The sequence below is a fragment of the Seriola aureovittata genome, chromosome 23, assembly GCF_021018895.1.
Source record: "Seriola aureovittata isolate HTS-2021-v1 ecotype China chromosome 23, ASM2101889v1, whole genome shotgun sequence".
In the NCBI taxonomy this organism is placed as follows: domain Eukaryota; kingdom Metazoa; phylum Chordata; class Actinopteri; order Carangiformes; family Carangidae; genus Seriola; species Seriola aureovittata.
This window is the reverse complement of record NC_079386.1, coordinates 3,783,065-3,806,148: the sequence shown is the minus strand read 5'-3', so window position 1 is coordinate 3,806,148 and position 23,084 is coordinate 3,783,065. Positions and strand designations below refer to the sequence as shown.

At 42.9% G+C, this 23,084-nt stretch overlaps 1 protein-coding gene across 7 annotated transcripts in view; it reads left to right on the top strand.

Moving 5' to 3' along the window:
* nrxn2b (neurexin 2b) overlaps positions 1–23,084 on the top strand; it is a 721,062-nt gene that overhangs the window by 334,860 nt on the left and 363,118 nt on the right. For 6 of the 7 annotated variants that reach the window (XM_056368788.1, XM_056368786.1, XM_056368783.1 and 3 more), the window contains 4 exons: positions 8,354–8,792; positions 10,647–11,030; positions 13,500–13,703; positions 17,071–17,097. In XM_056368788.1, coding sequence (XP_056224763.1) covers positions 8,354–8,792; positions 10,647–11,030; positions 13,500–13,703; positions 17,071–17,097 — 1,054 coding nt within the window. The remainder of the gene's footprint in view (positions 1–8,353; positions 8,793–10,646; positions 11,031–13,499; positions 13,704–17,070; positions 17,098–23,084) is intronic. The other variant, XM_056368784.1, reaches the window with a different exon arrangement.

Genomic DNA, 23,084 nt, shown 5'->3' with positions numbered 1-23,084 from the left:
ACATCCACAGGCATTGCCAACTCCACAGCGGGATGGTAGAAAATCACAGATTTACATTATACACAACCACACATCAGTCATGGATGGATATGTAGAGGGCAGTTGCCTTATAAATTTTTATTTCTTCAACTTTGACAAAAAAAATGGCTTTTATATCCACCATGTCTTTAATTCATGGTTTAACAAGCTGTCAAGAAGACCAATCACAGCTTAACATATTATGCCCTTGTAAATGTAATGACTTGTATAGAGGCGACGCAACATGGTGCCATCACATTTCCTCATAAACCCATGCTGATTGAATAAGTAATTACTTTTGCCATCACTTTTAATGGATTGCACAGTAATCGCCCTATCTCTAACTTAATTATGCCTGTAGAATTACATTTTCATTATTTGGGTTGCTATCGGAAGGATCCCTAGTGGGTCTTTAACTTCCCAAGGAATTTAACTATCCTCTCTTTCATCAAGATGAGGCTGGATTTACAGACAACATACAGACCAACCACAGGAATGGGGGTTTGGGGGGGGGGGGGATGCACAGTAGGAAAACAGACAATGGCAAGTGCTAAGAGCAACAACTAGAGGTGATGCAAAGAAGCAAAGGAAATGGAAATGGAGAAATCGGAGCAGATGGTTAGATAGCAGAGCGAGACTCTTTTGGATAGACTGAATGATCTGCCAGCAAGTAGCTAAAGGAAGAGTAGGTGCTGCATAGATGGATTGGACATGGATGGATTGCACAATGCAGACAAAAGAAAAGGAGAGTGCACGAAAAAAGGTGCTGGTTTTGAGGTAAAGGTCAGATTTGGTGGAGAGAGAAGGGAATGGGTTCCCAGACAAAACCCAGGAAAGAAGCAGTGCACTGTAAACATCAGACACTGGGATTCATGTTTGACCTTCTGCCGAGGGCTCCGTTTTTCATTTAGCAGCCTCCGTTTGGGTCAGCACTGCAAACCAGTCTAAAAAAAGGTTGTGTTGTGAAGTACAGAATTGTAAAATTTTCTTTTTCCTCAAATGGAAAGAAATGGTTTGCTGACAGCATGGTGCAGTTTTCTTTATTCATACGGGCCAACCGTTGGTCGAGAAGATTTCCATATCGTAATGTTGACTTTAGAGTAGTAAGAAGTGGTACCACGTGCGTGTAACCAAGATGAACAGCCTAGATAGATACACTTTATTGTCATTGCATGTGAATACACAATGAAATTATGTTTGGCAGCTATCCTCTTAGCAGCACTATGACAGTATGGCTATGAGTTATAGTGCTGCTGCCATTTTTGCATAGCTGTCCTCTTGGAGGTCATGTTTTTTAGGTTTTTTTTAAACACTGTATTTGGACACATTGCCCTTGGGAAAGTCATGGCCTAAAAACCGGAGGTGTTTCCTGGGCACTTCAAAGGAGCTGATGATAAATTACCTCATGAGGATCAACAGAAGTATAGGAAGCAAGCAAGGAACTTTTATTCCATTTGCAGTAGGCTTGGATAATATTAAATATATTTCCCACCGTATGCAATATTTTTCATGATATAGAAAATATCACAGTTTTGCACAGTCAGCTCTGTTGTGGAATCCTACCCTAATTTCACTGCTTTGCTTATTCTACATTGTACAACTGGAGTGTATGCACAGAATGCAGGTAAGACAGAAAGCTGACAAAATGAGTCTGATCCTGTTCATCCCCTTTTTAAATAATTAACAAACTGCCCTCGAGAGGACATTATAGAGCTGTAATAGCAACCAGGGACATTTACAGAAAGTTCCTTACACCAAATGCAAAAACTTTGTTAAACTCCTGAGTATCATTCACACTGGAATCATGTCCATTATTGTTGTCTCTACTGCTCATGTTGTGCTAATTTATTGTTGTAGTGTTGAGTTACAATGATGTGTTTTAACCAGCCTCTGAAACCAAAGGTAAATGCCCACTTCCATGGAGAGTAAAGACTATTTTTAACTGCTGTTTAGTGGCAGAATCGCTTACACCTGCAACATAAAATAGAATAATAATATCACGATAATATCACATATCGCAATATTTGTCTTTGACTGTATCGAGATGTTACATTTTGGATATCACCCAAGCCTAAACTGCAAATTGTTTTCACTTTAAGTAATACATTTAAGACTGAATACCAGACCCTGCAGTTTGCTGGTTTTATCTCACTAGAAACTTGAGCTCAGTGGTTGTTTTTCCTGGTGTTTGAGTGTTATGGGCTCATCCTTTCAGCTGTGGTCAAGCTCTAATGAATACATCAACTGAACTGAGCCAGTGAGGTAAAGGCAGTGAGAAAACCTGCAATGACAGTAACTGAGAGCGCCAGGTAGAGTGGTAGCAGCTGAAAGTACAGAGGAAAGCGAGTGGTTGGGGGGTAGACACTGGTGTGTTTCATCCTGTGCTAGTTCAGTGGCACAGCTTGGATTATCAGTGGTGTTATGGTCCGGGGCAAAGCTTTCATGCCACCACCGTGGTCAATCGCCTTTGATACGCTTGGCCAACACCCTCCAGGCAGCAAAAATCCAAAGGAAGAGCACAGCAGAAGAAGAGTAAAAAGGCACCAAAAGAGGCACTGAAGCCCTAAGAAGTTTTTTATTTGCTGTGCGTGCGTGTGTGTGTGAGCATGTGCATTTGTGGATGTGTGTGTGTGTCTGTGTGTGTGTGTGTGTGTGTTTAAAGTTAGCCACATGCTATGATCATACACTGTGTGATGTATATGTTTTCCAGGCTCCTAGTCTCTCAGCTCCTCAGAGCCCCCCCCCCCCCCCCCCAACAGTTTCCTCTCTTCTTCTGCGCGTCACTGACTGTCTGTCTCTCTACCACAACCTCTGCCTTCCCATCTCTCTCCCAGGCAGTGACCTTGCTATCGCCCCAATTCACACTCCTCCCTCCAACTCACTCACTCTCTCCCTCTCCCCCCTCCTCGCTTGTCTCCCTCACTCTTCCCACCTCTCTCGTCACTTCTCTCCACCTTCTCTATGCCTCTCATCTTCCCTTTCTCTGGGGCAGTTTTGTGTAATTAAGTCCATGGTAGAGCTGTTGGTACGCCAGCTTTGCTATCCTGACGGCCAAATTAAAAATTGATTTCTTCGACTGATTCCATGCACTGGATGAATGCGCTCGCCCTCCTCCTTGCCCTCGCTCTCTTTCACTCTCTCTCCCTTCCTGCCCTCCCAACTTCATATTGATGCTCCGTCTCTTTGTCTGCGGCTTCCTCCTCGTCTCACCTTTGTTGCGTGATGAAATTTTCTGGAGTCACCTGTCACCCCCACGCTTTCCCCATCAACCACAAATACATTGGAGTCGTTAGAATGGTCCTGCTTTTGTTTCCTTTTCAACACCACGGCAAAAGATATCAATACAGAATGTTGTAATGCTGGAAGTACATCATAAACTGTCATTAAATGTTGTTAAAGTCGATAAATATGTAAAATATTTGTGAAATTAATTGGAGCATTGTCTACAAATCTATATCCATCTATAAAGACTTGTGCAAAAACAGGCTTATGTATGGGCTCATCAAGCATTCAAAACCCCAAGTATATCAAGAAAAAAGCTGATTATTTTTCTTCTCCTTACCTGCAGGGTTTTGGATTTTGCTGAGTTTCTCAATGACAACACAAATCAATGGAGTCACCCCTGAGGAAGGCTTTGGCCAAGCGTTAGTGGTGCCATTAGAAACAGTGTGAAAGCACAAGTCGCAGTCAATGTCGGGGCCCCACGCAGCCTGATTTTTAGAGAGATCGCTGAAGTTAAGCCAACTCAAAAACACCCCATGGTTCTGCTACCCGAGTCATTGAATATCAGAAGTCAGAAGCGATGATCAAATCAAAAGCAGGGTCAAAAACTGCCTTGCTAGACGTTATTAAATCTGCTCAAGATTTCAAAGTTTTGACAGCGGCCTATTTATTAGCGGACAAAGCCGGCAAACGTCTCAGCGGTGGGCAGTTTGGCTCAGTGGGTAAGCTGCTGAGGCCTGGCCCTTCCAATATTGAAGAGTGACCTATTACAAAACGTCTTGTATAAAGCCAAACAGCCTCAATGACTTGAAGATCAAGAGGAAAGGCATACAGTGGAGATGCTGAGTCAGCCCACGTCTGGGCCCTTTGCTTAACAAAGACACCGACTATCTGATACACTTTTCAGAGCGGGCCCTGCATGCCTCGCACACTTTAGTGCTGCCATGCATCTCTCTGTCCCTCTAACCCTCATTGCCATCTTCTCCTGCCTACCCAGCTGTTTGACACCTCTCCTTTGTGCTCCCCACCTACTTTTGCGTTCTGTTATTTGCCTTTTGTTGTCCCTGGTCCCTGGTTTGTTGTCCCCTCTTCTTCTCCTTTTATTTGTATTCTGTTTGTTAGAAACACACCGGAAGACTTAAGTGACCGTGAAAAGGTAGCTTTTCATGCACCTAAGGACCGGTTATCGCAGCATCTTCATGTCTTACCTCACAACGACCTGGATTTGGGGACATACACTAAAACAAACAAGGACAGCTGCTTGAATCAAACTGAAAATAAAGCTCTTAAATTTACACTGGGGTGGTACAGTTAAAACAAATATGTTTGCCATGTACCACCTGTCTTCTGAACTTTTGAACAAATCCTGCTTTTGCTGAAAATCACCCGCTATCAATGGCCAGTCACAGCTGATGTAACAGCAAGCTAATTCTGGCTGCTTTGTTTTTGTCGACATGTTGGATTGCACAAAATCCCTCAGACAGCAGCTCTTGACGTCAGTGACACACTGAGAGCTGGCAGGATAATTAGTGGTTGTCCTGTATCTGCCTAATCAACTAGATTGAGCTAAGAAACCAAATCTCATAGAAATACAATGGTTTGGAGTCATTATGTTAAAAGACTTATATGTTGCCCTGTTCTGTATTACAGACAGACGTTAAGACTAAAAAGTATGAAGTCCAGCTAGCAGCCACCTAGCACCTAGTCAGGAATTTGTGTTTTACATTTAATTATCAGATTGTTCACTGTTGACATTTTAGATGATTGTCAAGTAGTGAGGGGAATGCTAGAGAAAATCCTTGCGCAGGCTGTGAGAATCTGTGTATAAATGAATTTCATGGCGAGATTAAAACCTTGATATTTCTTTCAAACAAGATTTTTTTATTTTTATTTTTGTCTGGATGTCAAAGGGTCACAGGAAACATTAGGATTCATCGTCTAGGAAACAAGATCACCACAACAAATGTAGAGGAAATCCTGGCTGCTATCAGTGTTATCATTGACCCAAGAATTAAAGCAAGAGTATGTATGTATGTGTTTTTGGCAGAGCAGTAACAACAGTGGTCTCTGAAGCTAAGGGTAGTAATTACAGGATGATGGCACATTAAATTGTGTTGGGCTCTGAGTGTGAGTGGTTAAGGGGACTGGATGCAGCGTACCCTTAGGAGCTAACAGCTCATGTACAGAAGGCAGTCACTCTGGCAACAAACACAAAATCATCACCTCGTACCGGGCTGCTCTTTTTCGTAGAAGCAGAGCAGCACGGGAAAACAAAAATAAATACCTGAAAATAAAATAAATAAAATAAAAATAAATCTCCTCCTTCCTCCCTCTGCCTTTTCTCTCTTTCACCTACTCCTCTCTTTTTCTAACACCTTAATCCAGGCGAACTCACGCCTTATTAGCTGCCAGTTTTAGCACCATCATGGCTAATTACCAGGACTAATCTCTCCTAATGACGACATTATGAGGTGTACAGTACATGTGGCAGCGTGACCAATGTAGGAGATAACCACAGGAGGCTTAAGTTCAAGAATAACCCAGCATATCTGTGTTCTTGTGTTTCATTCTGTGCCTGTGCGTAGGTGTGGTGTTTGACAGAGGATGAGAGAGAGAGGGAGAGAGTGTGAATACATGTGAAAAACTGGTAAGACTGGAGGGAGTTGGAAAGAGACACTGTGGAAGACAATGAGCAATGACAGCAGCGGTCTGGTGAAATTAGATAGTCCAAAACCAATAGAGTGAGCCACACTGCACAAGATGAGCCCTTCAGTGGTGCAAACGCAGAGACAGGCCGATGCAAACAAAAGCAAATGGTGACTTAATACACAGATAATGATTCAGCGTCTTTCTACTCGGGGGGGGGGGGGGGGGGGTAAGCTGTCATTTGCAGGTATGATCCAGCTAAGTATGGATTTGTTAAGAAGCAAGATGTAGGGGGAAAAAAAATCTCAGTGATAGCTCATTTGGTTAAAAGTGTGGACCATGTGTCAAGCCTGAGACCTTATGCTGGGAACACACTGCCTGCGTTGTGTGTGCATGTCTGCTGCGTTGCTGAAGTGCCAGCTCTATTTCTCTACATAGACTTTTCAAGTTACTGATTTCTTTTCATTATAAATGTATTTTTTAAATTTAATTTATTATTTCTGTGTCATAGTCAGATTGAACCTATACATTGAAACTAAAGGGAAATGTGTTAGTTTCATGTAATGCTGCTGGTCTAATGTCAATATGAGTATCAATAGGCCTTTTTTTTTTTTTTTTTTTAACAGCTGTGGCTCAGAAGGTAGGTTCAATAATCAGAAGGTCGGCTGTTCGATCCCCGGCTCTTCCACTCCACATGTCGAAGTGTCCTTGAGCAAGAAACTAAACCTCAGATTGCATCTGATGGCTGTTCCATCAGTGTGTGTGTGTGTGTGTGTGTGGGGTAGTAGAGGCTTTAAGTAATAAAACTGGAAAAGCTTGATATAAGCGCAGCCCACTTGTCATTCCCTGTCTATTTTTGCTGCGAACCGCGTGTATCATGTGTGAAAAATGCACTCTAACCCTTTAACATGTGCGCTGAAATGAAAACAAAGACGCAGCCGCCACACAAACACCACACAAATAGAATGTTCCCAGCCTTACTGCGCCTCGCTGCATTTCACCTCCTCTCTCCTCTGCTGTTCCTGTCTCTCTCCACTGTCTCTCTCAATAAAGGCAAAATGGCCAAAAATAAAACAAAAAAATTAAATAGATAGCTCTTGCCAGTGGTATGTTATGCAGTAATGTAATTTAACATTTTGTAGTTAACAGGCTGAAGCGTGGAAAACCACTGATACGGCCTTTGCTTTTATTAAAGGAGGAGTGTTAAGTTCTGAACACCTGAGCAGGTAGTGCCTCTGTGTCTTTACTCAGTGACAGTTCAACAGAAACAAGTCTGCTGCTGCCAGGATCAAACCCGAGAATTTACAATAACAGAACAAACCCCTTAACCTCGTACCTGTGACAGACGCAGGAAGAAACAAAGATAGAAATGCAGAGAAGCCTTTTTTTTTTTCTTTTTTTTTCACTACCTGTCAGAGTGTATGTGTGGGTGTGTGAGAGAGCGTGAAGAGCGCTACAGTCAGGAGAGAGAACACACACACACACACACACACACACACACACACACAAACAAAAGCCGAGACCTCAGCTGCTTCACACTATTACCTTGAGGACGGCCTCTGAAAACGCTGTCTGCAGAGTCTTCAACAAATAAAGGGAAAACTAAAACTATGAAAGACAAGGATAATTTACTTTGCCTTTAGCACTTAATCCATTATGAATGCACACAGTGAGGAATAGACACACACTTTGAGTTGAAACAATAGAGCTGTATTTCATCAAAGGCTGTCGGAGCCATTTGCATTAAGGCTGCAGGCAACATTCACTTCTCCCCATGTCTGGAAATCCCCTGGAGCCTTTTAATTTTGTTTCCCCCCCATTTATTGTACAACTATACTGATATTTCTGAGCTATATTTTTTGTACAACAACAAACAGTTTTTGCACTTCATGGATCGGACCAAGAGTTTGGAGTTTCTACAGCACTGATCAGAGCTTGATGCGCCCACGCAGCCCAAACACTCGCAGACATCAGTGGAATCAATGAAAGCATGCCCTCGGCAACCACTCGGGGCTTGGTGGCCCCGAGTGGTTGCTCGGTGTTTGAATTTTTCAAAGTGTGAAGGATTTCCTCGCCGAATCATTGGAACATCAGTAAACCGAGCACTCGTCTGACCTAAATTTTTCTTGTTAGGGGAATCGCAGGTTGGAGATTGAAAAATCGGCTTCAGTTGTAAGTTTTGTCGATGCCGGTTTCACACTGATGCTCAGCAGAAAGTCGTGTATCTCAATCATGTTTGATTCCTCATTTCCCCACGCTGACAAGCTTTCTCAGCAGCCGCTATAACCGACACACGGCCTCTCGGTGTCGTGGACGGGATGTTCTTCTCTGTTGCAGCTGCATTTTGTTTTTATGCTATAGAGAAGAAATAATAATCCTGTTCCGTGTGCTATATTTGAACCCACGATCCCTTCAGCACCGCTATTTTATACAGAATGATAACCTTTCTCTCCTCTCTGCTATTTAGGTGGTGTACAAGAACAATGACTTCAAGCTGGAGCTGTCACGCCTGGCCATCGAGCGCGACCCTAAAATCACCCTGAACGGTGACCTGGTGTTCCGCTGCGAGGACGTGGCGGCCCTGGACCCCGTTACTTTCGAGACCCCCGAGTCTTACATCTCCCTGCCCAAGTGGAACACCAAGAAGACGGGCTCTATCTCCTTTGACTTCCGCACCACGGAGCCCAGCGGCCTCCTGCTGTTCAGCCACGGCCGCCCTCAGAGTCCCAAAGAGCAGAAGCCCGGCAGGGAGCTGAAGACTGATTACTTTGCCATGGAGCTGCTGGACGGGTATTTGTACCTGCTGATCGATATGGGCTCGGGAAAAACAAAGCTGAAGGCCAGCAACAAGAAGGTCAATGATGGTGAATGGTGCCATGTGGATTTCCAGAGGGAAGGGAGGAAAGGTGAGGGCCGCTTTAAACTTGTGCTATGTTCAGACTGGCAACAAGAATTTGTGTTGCGAGATGGTTTTATAGCCAGTTCAGGTATTCTTAGTTTCATATCGGGTTCATGTCAATCTGATGTCTGTTACATAACTTTACCCCTGGTACATGATTAGAAAATTCTTAAATTGACCTGTATGAACAAAGCTTCTCAAGAAAATATATTGTATGTATTTGTGACTGCTGCTGTGATTCTATGGTAGTATTATGATCACTGAGGATAAAAAGATCCACAGTCATCTTGTATCATAGCGAGTCTGTGCTCCTCTGTACAGCACGTCAGCAAAAATATCCATGTCCCTGACACGCATTGGCTGTTATTTCCAGCTTTAAGTTTTCTTTTCGAAGGTAAGGATCTGTGGATAGCTCTATAGTGTTTTACAAAACAAGGCTGCTGTCTCTCTCTACATTTACTTTCTACTCTCTACATTTGACACATTATCACATTTGCAGATGATTCTCTGATTCTAAGTGTTCTGAGTCTAAGGCTCCTTCCTTCCTGAGTGCCAGTTTGAACTGTCACCCTCAGGTAGTCAGTTTAGGGTGCTTGTTGTGAGGACCAAGAGATATATGTTTTCCTTTGCTCCTGCTGCTGTTCATTTGTTAAATGGCAGATACTGTGGTATTTTACTGTTGTCTGGAGGTCGCTTATTTGCACAGACCTTTGCACTCTGACCTTGAAGAATGAACTCTCACATATCACTCTGGCCATCATGTCATACTGTCCGTCGATGCCCATAAGTGTTGTGGTGCTACATGTGTCTTTGTACGTCCCGGCTGCCAATCAGTTCCCCCCCTAAGGCACAATAACAATACTTTAAACTTTGAAAACCACAGATATGCTTGTGGACTACACACATACTTATTCTTCATCTATTAACACTTAAGTTGTATGTTGTAGCTTCTGTAAGCAGCAGACTGGAAAGGTTGACAGATTTATCAGTCACAGAAAAGCAGACTGATATGACGCAGTCTGAAACTATCAAGCTCTCCATACTAGTCCAAGAATGCCCAAACTTAAAGCTAAGCTAACAAGTTGCACATGTTACTAATGATACATCTAGTGGTATTTGTTAAGGTAAGTTTATTCATCATACCTGTGTGTTTTGTTCCAATCCCTCTGTCTGCATGTGGGCACAACAGGAGCATCATGCTTGAGCATGTGGCGTCTGATGAATGATCTGTAGGTGGGCGAGCACCTTGGACATTATATCTCACCCTAATGGCGTCTTATAATGAGGAAGGGGTGTGAACGAGTGTCTGTGTGTGTGCACGCATGCATGTGATCTCGCTGCTGCTCCCGCTGTAATTGGCTTTTAATAGAAAATTAAGACGGAGTCGTTAATCACAGAAGGAGAGAGGGCCTTTTGTTTCACCCACTCCCCGCTGCATTCTGCTTCCCTTCTCCTCCATTTAGCCTATTACAGACACATTAGACTCACACACACACACACACACACACACACACACACACATACACACACACACACACACACACACACACACACACACACACTCACACACTCCACTGTCATCTTTTCTCCCTGCCTTTTGTTTGTCTGTTCTATGTCCCTAAATTATCCACTTACTGCCCCTCTCACCCATCCAGTCACTTACTTGCCCTCTCACTCACCCACTTGGCCTCCCACCCAATCACCCACCTATCCAGACCACACATCTTCAATCATTTGTGTCTTTGAGTCATTAAAACACACCTTTACTCACTAAATACAAGCTACATGGAGGGGACACACACACACACATAAAGTTAGACCAATACCTCCACTATGTCATCTTTGTGTTTCTGTCTTTTAGGATCTATCTCAGTTAACAGCCGCAGCATGCCCTTCAGCTCCCCAGAGGGCAGTGAAATCCTGGACCTGGACAGTGACATGTACCTGGGCGGGCTGCCTGAGTCTAAGTCGGACCTCGTCCTGCCGCCAGAAGTTTGGACGGCGCTACTAAACTACGGCTACGTAGGCTGCGTCCGCGATCTCTTCATCGACGGCAAGAGCCGCGACGTCCGCCGTCTGGCCGAGATCCAGAGCGCTCTAGGTGTCAGCAGCTTCTGCACCCGCGAGCTGCAGAAGCGCTGCAGCAGTGCTCCCTGTGGCAACGCAGGTCTGTGCAAGGAGGGCTGGAACCGCTACATTTGTGACTGCATCGGCACCGGATACCTGGGTACCAACTGTGAGATAGGTGAGGAGGGCGATGGTGAAGGGATCAAGACTTTGTTTGCAATAATACACAATTCAGAATAGAGGTGTCACAATACACACAAATTGACACATACATTTCTCATAATCAAGGCATCAGTAGAACACGACGGTATTGAAGTGTGCGAAGGGAATCACAGATGGCCCCAACATGAAACAAAGAAAAGTTGCTAAATCGTAAATGTCTTCTCACCATCTAATAAACCAGAGTAAGAAAACAAGTGTAGAAGAGCATTTCAACACATTTGGCAGTGTACTGCCTTGTATTTGACACAGCCAAGCAGCTGCTGTATAGTAGGAGCAAGAGCTCCACAGGGAGCTCTGTGTGAACCAAATGCCACCCGAGGCTGGGTGGCATTAGCGCTCACTGACTGGGAGAGGAGGGGTGGGCGGGGTTAGGGGATCGAGACTGAAGCTCCCAGTGGCTGGCAGCAGCGGCGTGGCGGAGCAGCCAGGCCTACGGCTGCCATCTGTGCCAGTCACGCAAACCCAGGTGGCGCATACGCCACAGTGATGCAAGGTGAGGCTAGTCGAACAGCACCACGCACGTCTGATTCATCCCAATTAGCTGCAGACGCCTCACTTCATGGTTTGTCTTTGCACGTCCCCGGGGGTTGAGTGAGCCATGACAGTATGGGATTTTGAGGGACAAGGAGGGTAATGAGGGAAGGAGAGATTGGATTCAAATCAGGACAGTGGAGGTAGAGGATGGAATGTCTTTATGTTGAAGGGTGATATTTCAACAGTTTTGTCTTTCGGTGCTCAGATGACAGGTGTGTTTTCAGTGATGCTCCTCTGCCATCTAGTGGAGCTGCCTGTTACTGCGGCAGAGAGCACTTCTCTAATAACCAGACACATTTTGCTCTGTGTGTGCATAGTTACCAGAGTGTAAGGACAATCAATGATATTGACTAGGGGAAGAAAACCAAGAGGATAATACACGATTCCTCCAGACCACATGAAATTAAAAACATAGGCGTTTTGAGCAGGGTTGTGGTGATGAATGAATAATCTTTGTGAGATTTGGATTGTTTTGATTGACTGATGTTTCCTTTTCATCGCATTTTTTAGGGAAATTAGGTCTTTTTCATAGAAGGTGAAGTGTGTTGGTCGAGTGTGTGTGAAGTACAATATTACTGCTTGGACCAGTTTGCCCACCCACAGCAGGTATTTTACTGCATCTTTTAGCATCATGTTTATGCACACTCTAAATCCTAAATGTGTGAAGTACCCCTGTGACGGTGACTCATGTCCATCACGGTGACACATATTGACCCACACTACAAAATAAGAGCAGTCCTCAGGGATCTGTCACTCTCCACAGCAGTTTATTTATGGCGCGGCTGATTTTCAAGCGCGTAAGCACGGTCTCAGCGAGGGTGAATAAGGATGTTTTTGACATTTTTCTAAGCTTGAAAAGTATGATTTTGGAGTTATTATGAACATTTTCTTGTTTCCTATAATGAGTGTTTTCACTTTGTGCTTTGGGTGGTGGATGTGTCATCTGATGAAAATGTACCAGGCATGTAAGAAGTCCTGAGCATAATCTGCACACTTGCAAACATTAGCTTGACACAAGTGAAGACATAATTACATGTATTAGAGAAATATCAAGGATTACGAGAACACAAACAGATAAAACGAAAGGCCTGGAGGTGCAGTCTACATGCTGTCACCCAGCTTAGACACCCTCTTACATGCCTGAAGAGTTCAGCGGTGATTGATTATTATTATATTATCTCTATCGGTATGATATGTTGTCAGTTTTAAGACACACATGGCTTTGATCATCATTCTGAGTGAATGTTGATGTCCCCTTGATATTATGTTTTTTTTTTATTTTTTAAAGTATATTTAGTAAAGTATATTTTTGTGCCTTTATTGGACAGGATAGTAGAGAGAGACAGGAAATGGGGAGGCAGAGAGAGGGGGAATGACATGCAGTAAAGGGCCGTCCGATGCGGGACTCGAACCGGGGCCTGCTGCAGCGAGGACTGTAGCCTCTACATATGGGACGCCCCCCTTGATATTATGTTGTAGATGTGACATCCGAATGCTCTTATTTTTACAAACAGAGGATCTTCTATTCTGATATTTTTCTTATATTCTGATTACATTTTCAAATTACATTTTTTTTTAAAGGCAAAGACAGAAAAATGAAAATGTGTACGTATTCTAAGACACATGACCACACCTTTGTTTGGTTGATATAGTCCATGAGGTCTAAATGCAAGAACTAGATCTGCAGTGTAGGCTTTTTTTTTTTCATTGTCATTCAGATCGACATTGAATTTGACAAATGCTTTCACTTACGCCGTTGATACTGGGCTGTCGTATCCAGTCGATCTCCGTGCCTCCGTCTGGGCTTATCTGAGTCTCTATCCCTCTGTAGGCTGTGTTATGAGTTACCCACTTTGTCACCCTCCTGTCCCTCCCTTCACCCCCAATCCAGAGGCGACGGTGCTGAGTTATGACGGCAGCATGTACCTGAAGATCATCATGCCGGTCACCATGCACACGGAGGCCGAGGACGTGGCGCTGCGGTTCATGTCCCAGCGGGCGTACGGCCTGCTCATGGCCACCACCTCCAAGGAGTCGGCGGACACCCTGCGACTGGAGCTCGACGGAGGGCGAGTCAAGCTCACCGTGAACCTCGGTAGGCCACCGTGATTCATCGTAGATGTCCCTGCTAACCTTTCCCCCAGCATCCCCCTCTCTCCTCGTCTTCATGCTGTCTTTTTAGCATCGTATACAGCTGAACTGAAAGGAATGGTTTGGCATTTTGAGTTTAAGCCCATTATTTTTTCCATCATCAGATGGGTGGGAAAAGCTTCTAAATTTGGCCCTCAGTTACATCAGATTTATTTTGTATCATAGAGTACACTTTATTTCATTTATCGAGTGCAGTTGGCAGAGCTGTAAGCTGACAAGCTAACTTACACCCATCGTTACCCATGGGTTTACTTGAGGGATGCTAACTGTGCCTAAAGGCTATTTATTTGAGGAAACTGAGGTACAAATACAGAAACTTCTCCTCCACAAATTGATAAAGTGCTTGCTGCAGGAAGATAAGACCAAAAAATGTTAAGTAAAATGTAAAGGCATCCCCTGTACAGTTATCTCGCCCACTGAGGGGAGCCACCCTGCAGTCATTCCTCTTACATATTCTTAGACTCTTCATTCATTGTCTTCTTTTTTTGTTCCCTGTGAAGCCCCACAGCACCTCCTCCCGTTAAAAAGCTCCATCTGTAACAGTATCCCCCGCCCGGCCCTTACCCCACTAACCTGTCTCTAGAAGCTTCAAGGTGGCCTCGCTCCTGTCTCGCTCTTCCTCATGGTTCAGCTTTATTCCCCCCTTTTTTTTCCAGAGTTAGCTGAGGGGCTGGTCGGCTCCACTTCTGCCCAGCGGCGGTGCTAAAAGAAGATATGAATCCTCATCATACGTAATTGCAGATGAGGTCAAAGAAGGAGTGGATGTAAAGAGGTCTGAAGGGCAATCTTAGTGCTGAGAAGGTCAGAGAAGAGATTGTAGAGTAAGGCTTGTAAGATGGATGGTTTCATACAGAGAGCAAATGCATTCTCTCTAATAAAAGGCTGCATGAGTGCAGACCTTTTGACTTATTAAAATTTCACTGCAATGAATATTAGCGCTCTGGGGAAGATGGGTATGACCTTCCAGCTCCAGCTCTGGATACATTAAGTCCTGATCTATTGAAGGAATAGACTTGCAGCTGTGAACCAGGAGGAGTATGACAGAGGTGCGACCTGGAATATGGGAGTTTAAGCCACCATAGAGACAGGAAGTGGGCGGTGGGATAAACAAAGGTGGCCATTCCTCTCTCTCTCTCTCTCTCTCTCTCTCTCTCTCTCTCTCTCGCTTCTATCTCCTTCTCTCTCTCTCTTCCTCTTCTTCTTCTGTCACTCATAAACACCCCACCGGGCCAAGATGGAACTTTTCATCCCTTCAATGGCCTGTATGTCTGCGGCCCTCGGATCAAACAGTCAGAGAGACCGGCTCACAGCTGTAGTTTGTACACAGAGTCACAGATTCACCTGTTAGCGATCCCCCAACCACACACTCGCAGCTAATCCATAAAGAGTAAGTCCAAAAATCTATTTATATAAAAGTTAAATTTCTCTGTTTTAAATTGGGATTAAATGACACCTTAAAAAAAGGCAGACTGTTGACTGCCACCACAGCGCCACTCAGGATTTTCATAGTTAATTTACAAGAAAATTAATTACTCCTAAAGTGAAATGCATCATTAGGGAATCCTCGATATCTGTTTAGGCTTTAGTGCTTGTTAAAGATCATTAAAATCCTGCTAATTAATCTCGAAGAAAGGCTTTAATTGGACACATTTAGCCCCAATGATATTTATAAGTGATGGATAATGATCATAACCTGTTCAATGTGCAGTGTGTCAGCTGAAGCTAAGGCAGCCACTGGCAGCTTTAACACCATCAGACTTTCCTTTGACTGATTATCAGTATTAAAAAAAACATTCACATCATGTAGGAACCAGTTTTACATAAATGAAAAAAAACTGCACAAACATGTGTTTCAGAAAACATCACTGCGCACCAACAACCAGCATGTGTGGCCTGTAAAGACACTTCAATGGAATAGTGTCTGTATTACAGGCCACCCCCCCCCCCCCCCCCCTTTCTCACATCTGTACAGAGTGATGCCGGTCCCTGGCTGTTTGTGTCCACTATTCTGTAGCGGTTGACAGCTCGAGACCACAACCCAACCACACTGCCACATGCACATGTCGTTTGCAGCCACTAGATGGGGCAGAATAGTAATGAATTCATTTTAAGATATGTGATTCTAGTGGGGGGGTAACAATTTGATACTTCATTGATCCAGTTCATGATTTACTTTCTTGCTGTAGGACACTAAACCAGAGCAGATATTTACTGACACACTGAGTCTTCCAGTTAAAGAACAAAACTTTTGAACCAACTCTGCGTTTTGGTCGCACCACATGCAGCAGACATTACACACCGGGGTCTTATTTCTTGTGGTTCGTGTGCACCAGGCGTGAGGTGGCTGGGATGTGCAGATCACCCTTTCTTGTCTTTTACACTGTTGGGTTTCTCATGCCCGAAGTGCTGCAGAAGGCAAATGCTTCTCAAATTGTCTTTGCACGCCCACGTCAACGGGGCTGAAGTTAAATGTGCAAGACCTTCTCTCAAAAGTGTATTTGTACACAGTGTGAACCTAATGGCTTTGACTGCAATCCCATTGAAGAAAGCAAACACCCGAAGATATTTAGGCAGTCTAATTGTGGACAAAAAAAAAAAAAATCACTAAATTTTGTGAGGTTGAAATTATTTGGCTCTATCTGACTTGTTTAATGATATGGTCATGATATTTGAACAATTGCATGCTTTATATAGTGGTATTATGATTATGTATAAAAAATAAAAAATAAAAAAAGCATTTGATATACTGTGCACTGTATTGAAAAAGATGAAAAGTGCATGTGTTGTGTTAAATGTTTGATGTTCAATATTTCAGTCCTGCACTCCTTCCAGATAGAACCTTATAATTCCAAGTTCACAATTCGCATTTTGATATCGGCTCTGAAATCACACACACTGTTACTATATGTGTGTATGTTAACAGTAGAGCGTTTTGCATAGTTTATTTTCATAAATATGATAAAAGTAGAGGTGTCATCATGCTGACCTGCTGTGTAGATCCACTGGTGTAAGTCTTGCCTTCTGGTGCGCTTTGGGGGGTATCGGGTGGAAGGAGGTGGAATGGATGATGGGACTGACGGAGGAAAAGGGTGATCCTGACTCAGAGCCTGTCCCCGGATGGTGGCCCCAGAGCATTGCTTGGTTGTCTGCAGAATGTACCTTGAAGGATGTAAAATGTCTTTTTTTCTCTTTATCCTTTCTTCTCTTTCTCTCTCTTTCTTTCTTTTTTTCTTTCTTTCTGTCTCTTTCTTTTTTTTTTCTTTTTTTTGTTTTTTTTTTTGGACTCACCATTTCGCTCTCTCTCCCGCCAGATTGTATCAGGATAGACTGTAGCCTCAGTAAGTGGTTCTATCCATTTTTCTGACTAAAATGTATCTGTCTATCTCATCTTTATCCTGTGCAGTGGCCCTTTTCTGCTCTCTCCTGACCTCAGGACGAGTGACACCTCTCTCTCCGCTCTTCCATATTTTCTTCCCATAAACATCGGTTTATAGCACACCTTTCTCTCATTGCCACTTTTCATTCTGCCTCATTTGTACGTCCGTCCCAATCTTTTTGTTCAATAATTAATCTCAGCTGTATTTTTCTCCTTCCCATAAGTTCTGTCACTTTATTTTCCCCTTTTCTGTCAGAGATTTAATTAATGTTTCACTTGCATAATCATAAGGATTTTTCATCCTGCAGTCCTCTTCACTTGCCCACCACATTCAGCCATGAAATTATTTCCCTCGCTCTCCCCTGAATATTACCCATTCTATTCATTTTCCTGTCAACTGTCTCCCCCCCAAAAAAAAAAAAAAATGCATTCAGAAAAGGGCAACTTGACACTCCCCTGTTGGATGTTCCTATTTTCTATTATGCAGCGCTGAGTCTCGGCTCCACTTGGCTGCACACACAGGTGTTGCTTGTTTTCTCTATGTGGGACAAACTGTAGATTTGGCCCCCAGAAAGCTAATTGCTTATCCTCTGAGAGATGGCAGCACCTGGTGTGTACTTGTTTTCGGAGAAAGCTAATGTTTTTCTGCCCCATGCTGACAGAATGGTAGCAAACTGTTATTTCTATCATGGCCACTGACAATTGAGCAACTAGCCCACAGGTAAGTGCAGCCAGCCACGGTGATGGAAACAAATGGAGAAAACCTCATGTTTGCCACGGTGCTTGTGTGTCTGTGAGTTTTTATTATATTTTTGTGTGTGTGTAAAAAGGTGGGGACTTGACTTTGATCAACCTCTAACACCAGCTGAGGAGATAGAAACTATATGTGCTCTTTCATTGGTCATTCTACCCTCAAACAAAAAAACGGTTTAGTATGTTTAGAGAATGCAGCTGAATATTTATTGAATTGTCAGTAATAACATGAGTCAGAATGATCAGGTTTAGATAAGAATCAGAGTTTATATTTGTCATTAAAGGTAGAGTAAGCAGTGCTGAGGCCTGTACTACAAAGCAAGTTCAACATACCCTGGTAGAGAGGAGAGAAGAGAGGAAAAGTATTGGATGACTTTGATGAGTCAGTCTGACTGAAATGTTCATTTATAATCATGGAAATATTTAACAGTGTGTGGATCATTGTTCTGATCAAAGACATCAGAGGTTTAGTTTTTATTTCCAGTTCTGGTCACAGACTCTCCTCATGTTATTCTGAGCTGCAGTGAGGAAGAACACTGTCAGGAATCCTGTTGAAATTAAAGAGTCTTTGTCCAATTAAAATGGAGCTATAATAGTTGTTATGTAGTTGATTAGTCTGATTAACTTTCCTCGTCTAATTAACTTTGTCAGAAGCTCTGCTCAAAACCAGAGTGGACACTTGCAAGGTCTGGTACAATAAAACAATTTGTCAGATTTTTAAAAGTTTAAAATAAAAATCGAATGCTCATTATTATTTATCACTTAATTGTAATTGTTTTGTTCCCGTCAGGATCCTGTAGGAAAGATGACTCTTTTTCCAGTGATCTTTTTGGTCAGTAGTTTGGCAGGTTTTGATCTGATCCTCTGAAGTTAACCTGTGCCTGAGCAGGTTAGGAGTTCAGTTACCATGGTGATTTATCCCGGTAACAAGTGAAACACTGTTGTAGGAGTGAAAACCCAGAGTTAAACCTGACGTTTCCTCCATAACCTCAAATCCTGCTTCGTAGTACAGGCTTCAGAAGAGTGCACCAGTCATATTTGAACCTATTTTTCAGCACACACAGAACAGAGCTGAATCTGATAAAAAAAAAAAAAAGTTAAAAAAAGTGTATTAAATTAAAATCACTTACTCTACCTTTAAGTTAAACTTTGCAAAATGTTAAAGTGTTCTTGTGTTGTTGTGATGGTTAAAGTTAGGAAATCAGTGCAGTCAGTGGAAGGGACTTCTGTAGAGTCATACAAACGCGCCTGTATGTGAACTTTGCTCACATTCTGTGACTCCACTATATGCGCGTCGTATCTGTGCTCTTAAAACACACTTGAGCACTGTTTGTGTTGGACTTCGTGGAGTGCAATCCAAAAACTTCAAAAGCCTCCACCAGGCGTGGAAGTGGCCTCGGTGTATGACGAATTGCACCACTTATTATGTGTGCAGCCACTGGCATGACACACATTCAAATAATGTTCAGAGGATGTCTATTCAGCAGTTTGACCACTAGATGTCGCCCACGCACTGGGAATGTTGTGTGTTTCTCTGCAGCAGGGAGGAGATGGAGAGTGAAGCTGTTTTGTCTTTTTATCCCAGAACAGGGCTCTGAACTCATTTCTGTTTGGATTCTGCATTATTGTAAAATTATCTTAAATGGTGGTTTAGGCCATGCCAAATTTGTATGTGTGTGTGACAAATATTTATCTTGTCAGAGAACGTCATCAGTTCTTGCAGTTTTTCATAAATTCCACATGCTGCCCGGCTTTCTGGCACTAAAATGGAAAGACCACTTTAGCCATTGTTTTTTTTTAATTCAGCTGTTGTGTTTCAATATTTATGTGGTTATTCGCCAGTGCTGCTCGAGCTATAATCTATCACAGGCTTGAAACACAGGGTTTCAGCACTTTTTTTCTTTTTTTTTGTGCAAACAACATTTTATTTAACCTTTATATTTCATGGTTGACTGAGCACCCTTGTCCAGCACTGCCCCTACTTCACGGCCACTCAGTCACACACACACACACACAACAGTGTATAAAAGACCACCACAATAGTGCGTTGAGTGTATAAAGGCAAGAGGGAGGGGAGAGCGAACCAGACAGAGCTACAGACAACAATTTATTCAATACCATGACATCTCCTGGTCAATTCTCCCTCCAGAGCCTTACAGTAACTAAAGCCTCGAATTCAAGTAAGAAAATCAGAGTAACAAAGTCTCTCCACTGGCTGGGCCATGCAGATAGGTTTTCTTGCTCACATTCACTTAGGCTTTCGTGGCAAAAAGAATATAACCATAGCAGGGTAAGCAGCACTATTGATGTTAGTCATACATACATTATATACTGCACACACACACACACACACACACACACACACACACACACACACACACGGCCTCTGAGGAATAAAATATAAAATACTATCTATCCTTGATCTCTACAGTAGAGGGCAAATCAGGATTTAATGTCTTGAGCTTCTAGATATGAGCCAATATGAATACAAGGTAACTACTGCAGTATCTCCAGGGTAATTATTCTGGCTCCAGCTAAATTAAAGCTGCATAAAAAATACCATGTATTCGATTGAATGCTATTCTCATTTACTGTTATAGATCCCTTGTTACTTTACAGCACAGTAATCCCACCGTAACTACATCACATCACTGCATCATAATTTGTGCAGAGAGCTTGCAAATGCAAACCAAAAGCACAATGGCAACAGAAAGATTCACAATAATTGACATTTTCATTAACATTAAAATGTTGCATATTTTAATGTTAACCCCAGTAACAGTAAGATTCATAATAATCAGAGGATCAATTTGGTTGCATTTTTGAGACGCTAATGGAGCAAGTTCTTCCGAATCATTAGTGAACCACTCAAATAGCATTTACATGCAGTATTGATTCTCCGTTAGTCTTTCTCCGTTTGCGGTGTTACCACTGCTAAAACTACCGTTTGTCAGCTATTGACCCTCTCGACCTTTTTATTTCTGAAACTTTGGAGTGCTCTAAGAGGCTCAGGAAGTGAAGGATCAGCCTTGTGTTTTCATTGCACTGTATTGTGACCCTGCCCTCCCTCCGTAATACGACTAGATGTGGTAGCGGAGCAGAGCCTTAAAGCCCTCAGCTCCGGTAAGGTCAGGATGTCAGGGTGATGATATCTGTTTGGAAAGTGGCCTTTCAGCAGCCAACAACACCTACTCTTAGCGATAGATGGGATGAGATTTGGCGTGACATATGGCAAAGCATGTAGGGCGCAAGTACTCCATCTGCTAATGTCATACCCTTTGGCCTATCCACCTAAAGCAGTCACTCCAGAGCAGACTGAGACACACAGTGTGACTGTGTGTCCCAAAATACAGCGTATTGGAATCTTTGGCAGAGGAATCACTATAGATGAGCTTATGTCAAATAGCAGTATTAGGCTTTCTTGGCTCAATTGTTGAGTTTTTATTGGCTCAAATAACACAATCGTGATCCCATTGCCATCCAGGAATTGAACAAGACAAAGCAATTGGACTAAGGTGGGTAGAGGGAGCGCCTTTTTTCAAGGTTCGTCTGAGGGGAGTCTCTCAGTCTCTTTTAAAACCCCCTGATCTAGATCATTTTTGTCACCCGATAGTAACAGGTTGACAAGACAGCGCATCTGCTCTGTGTTGATCAGTTGCCAGCATTTTACTGCACTACCAGTTAGGCTTGGTTTTAGTTTGCTTGTGCATGGCAACCAAAACGCTCGGTTGAGGTTAGGGAAAGATTCTGCTTCTGGTTAATAAAAATTTGAAGACTGACTGCTAGTCTGTGACAGAATGGGACCTCTGGTCTCCTGTTTGAAAGTCTAATGCTTGTCTATCCGCCACCCTGACAGGCACAGGACTTGGCACTGGATGTAAATTGTAAGGTGCCAGCTCGTCCAGTATGAATCTAAATCCCAGCGTTACCGGGCTGCACAGGAAATTATAAGATATTCCTGCAGTGAAAACATGGTACCGGGCCAAGAAGGCTAGAAAGTAGCAAGTGTTAAAGGCACTCAAAACCTCTTTTCTCAACCGTTATTTTTATTATGAGCAGTAAGGTTTGGACGTATCATTATTTACACCTCCTTGCATCTTAATTTACTCCCTGTGTTTGCATACATTACCGGCAGCTTTCAGAGGCTTTAAGATGGAAATTATTGTAGTCTCAGAGCTCTATACTTTTCAACAAAGGTGGAGAGCACTTATGATCTTTAAAATATTATTATATCTCAGCCAGCAAACAGTTACCTGTGTGATAAAGGGTTTCCTGTCAGTTGCTATCAAAAATTACAGGCAAATACTTGCATTAGAACAAAATATGGCGCATTTAGGGAAATGCAGATAATATTTTAATCTGTGTTTTTACCAGCAGAGCTCTCGTGCAGCATATGCAAAGTACTCTTTTCCTATTCATGTCACAATCTTATTTTTGTGGGCTTCAAAAGGTAAACAGGCTCTTTCTAGTGGAGATGCACCAGATGTACGCTGTAGTGATGTGCGTGTTGAGAAAAGTGCTCTCTTAACTTTTCCAGTTTATTCTGCGTTAGTGAAAAATCCATCTCTGTAGAGAGTGAGTCAGACAAACAGGACGGCGCCTAAAGCTAATGAGGTGAGGTGAGTGATAACGGTGTTTTGACAATAGAGCCGCCTTCAGCCTTTGTTCCACTTTGTCTTTTTTCGTAAATTGGCTTAACCCCATTTGCACACTAATATTTTATACAGAATAATAACAGCCGAAATTGATCTAATCTGCCATTAATGTTAGTGATTGGACAGTTTTTGTGTGTTCAGGTAATTTGTTTTGATATTCATTCACTGATATGAATTTCCTTTAATCACTGACGCTGGAGAGGATGGAATTCAGATGAAATTCTTCACCGGTGTGCATGCTAAAGGTGTTACAGCTCCCACATTTCATCGACTCATATCTGTGGACACACAGTAAGACACAATGTCAAACTGAAGGTAAGCCTTTTCCAGGCTCGAGTAAAGCATAATGGTAGCAATCTGCACTATGTTCTCAAACCAATATTATTTTTTATAGAACTTGCTCTGCCTGCCAGAATGCCTGAAAACATGGGAAAATGTTTCAGTGCCATTAAATTGTTACTAGCACTAGACCCTTAAAGAGTAACTTAACACCCCCTGAAAATCCTGTTTTAGCTGAGGTCCACTGGTTTAACGACTGACC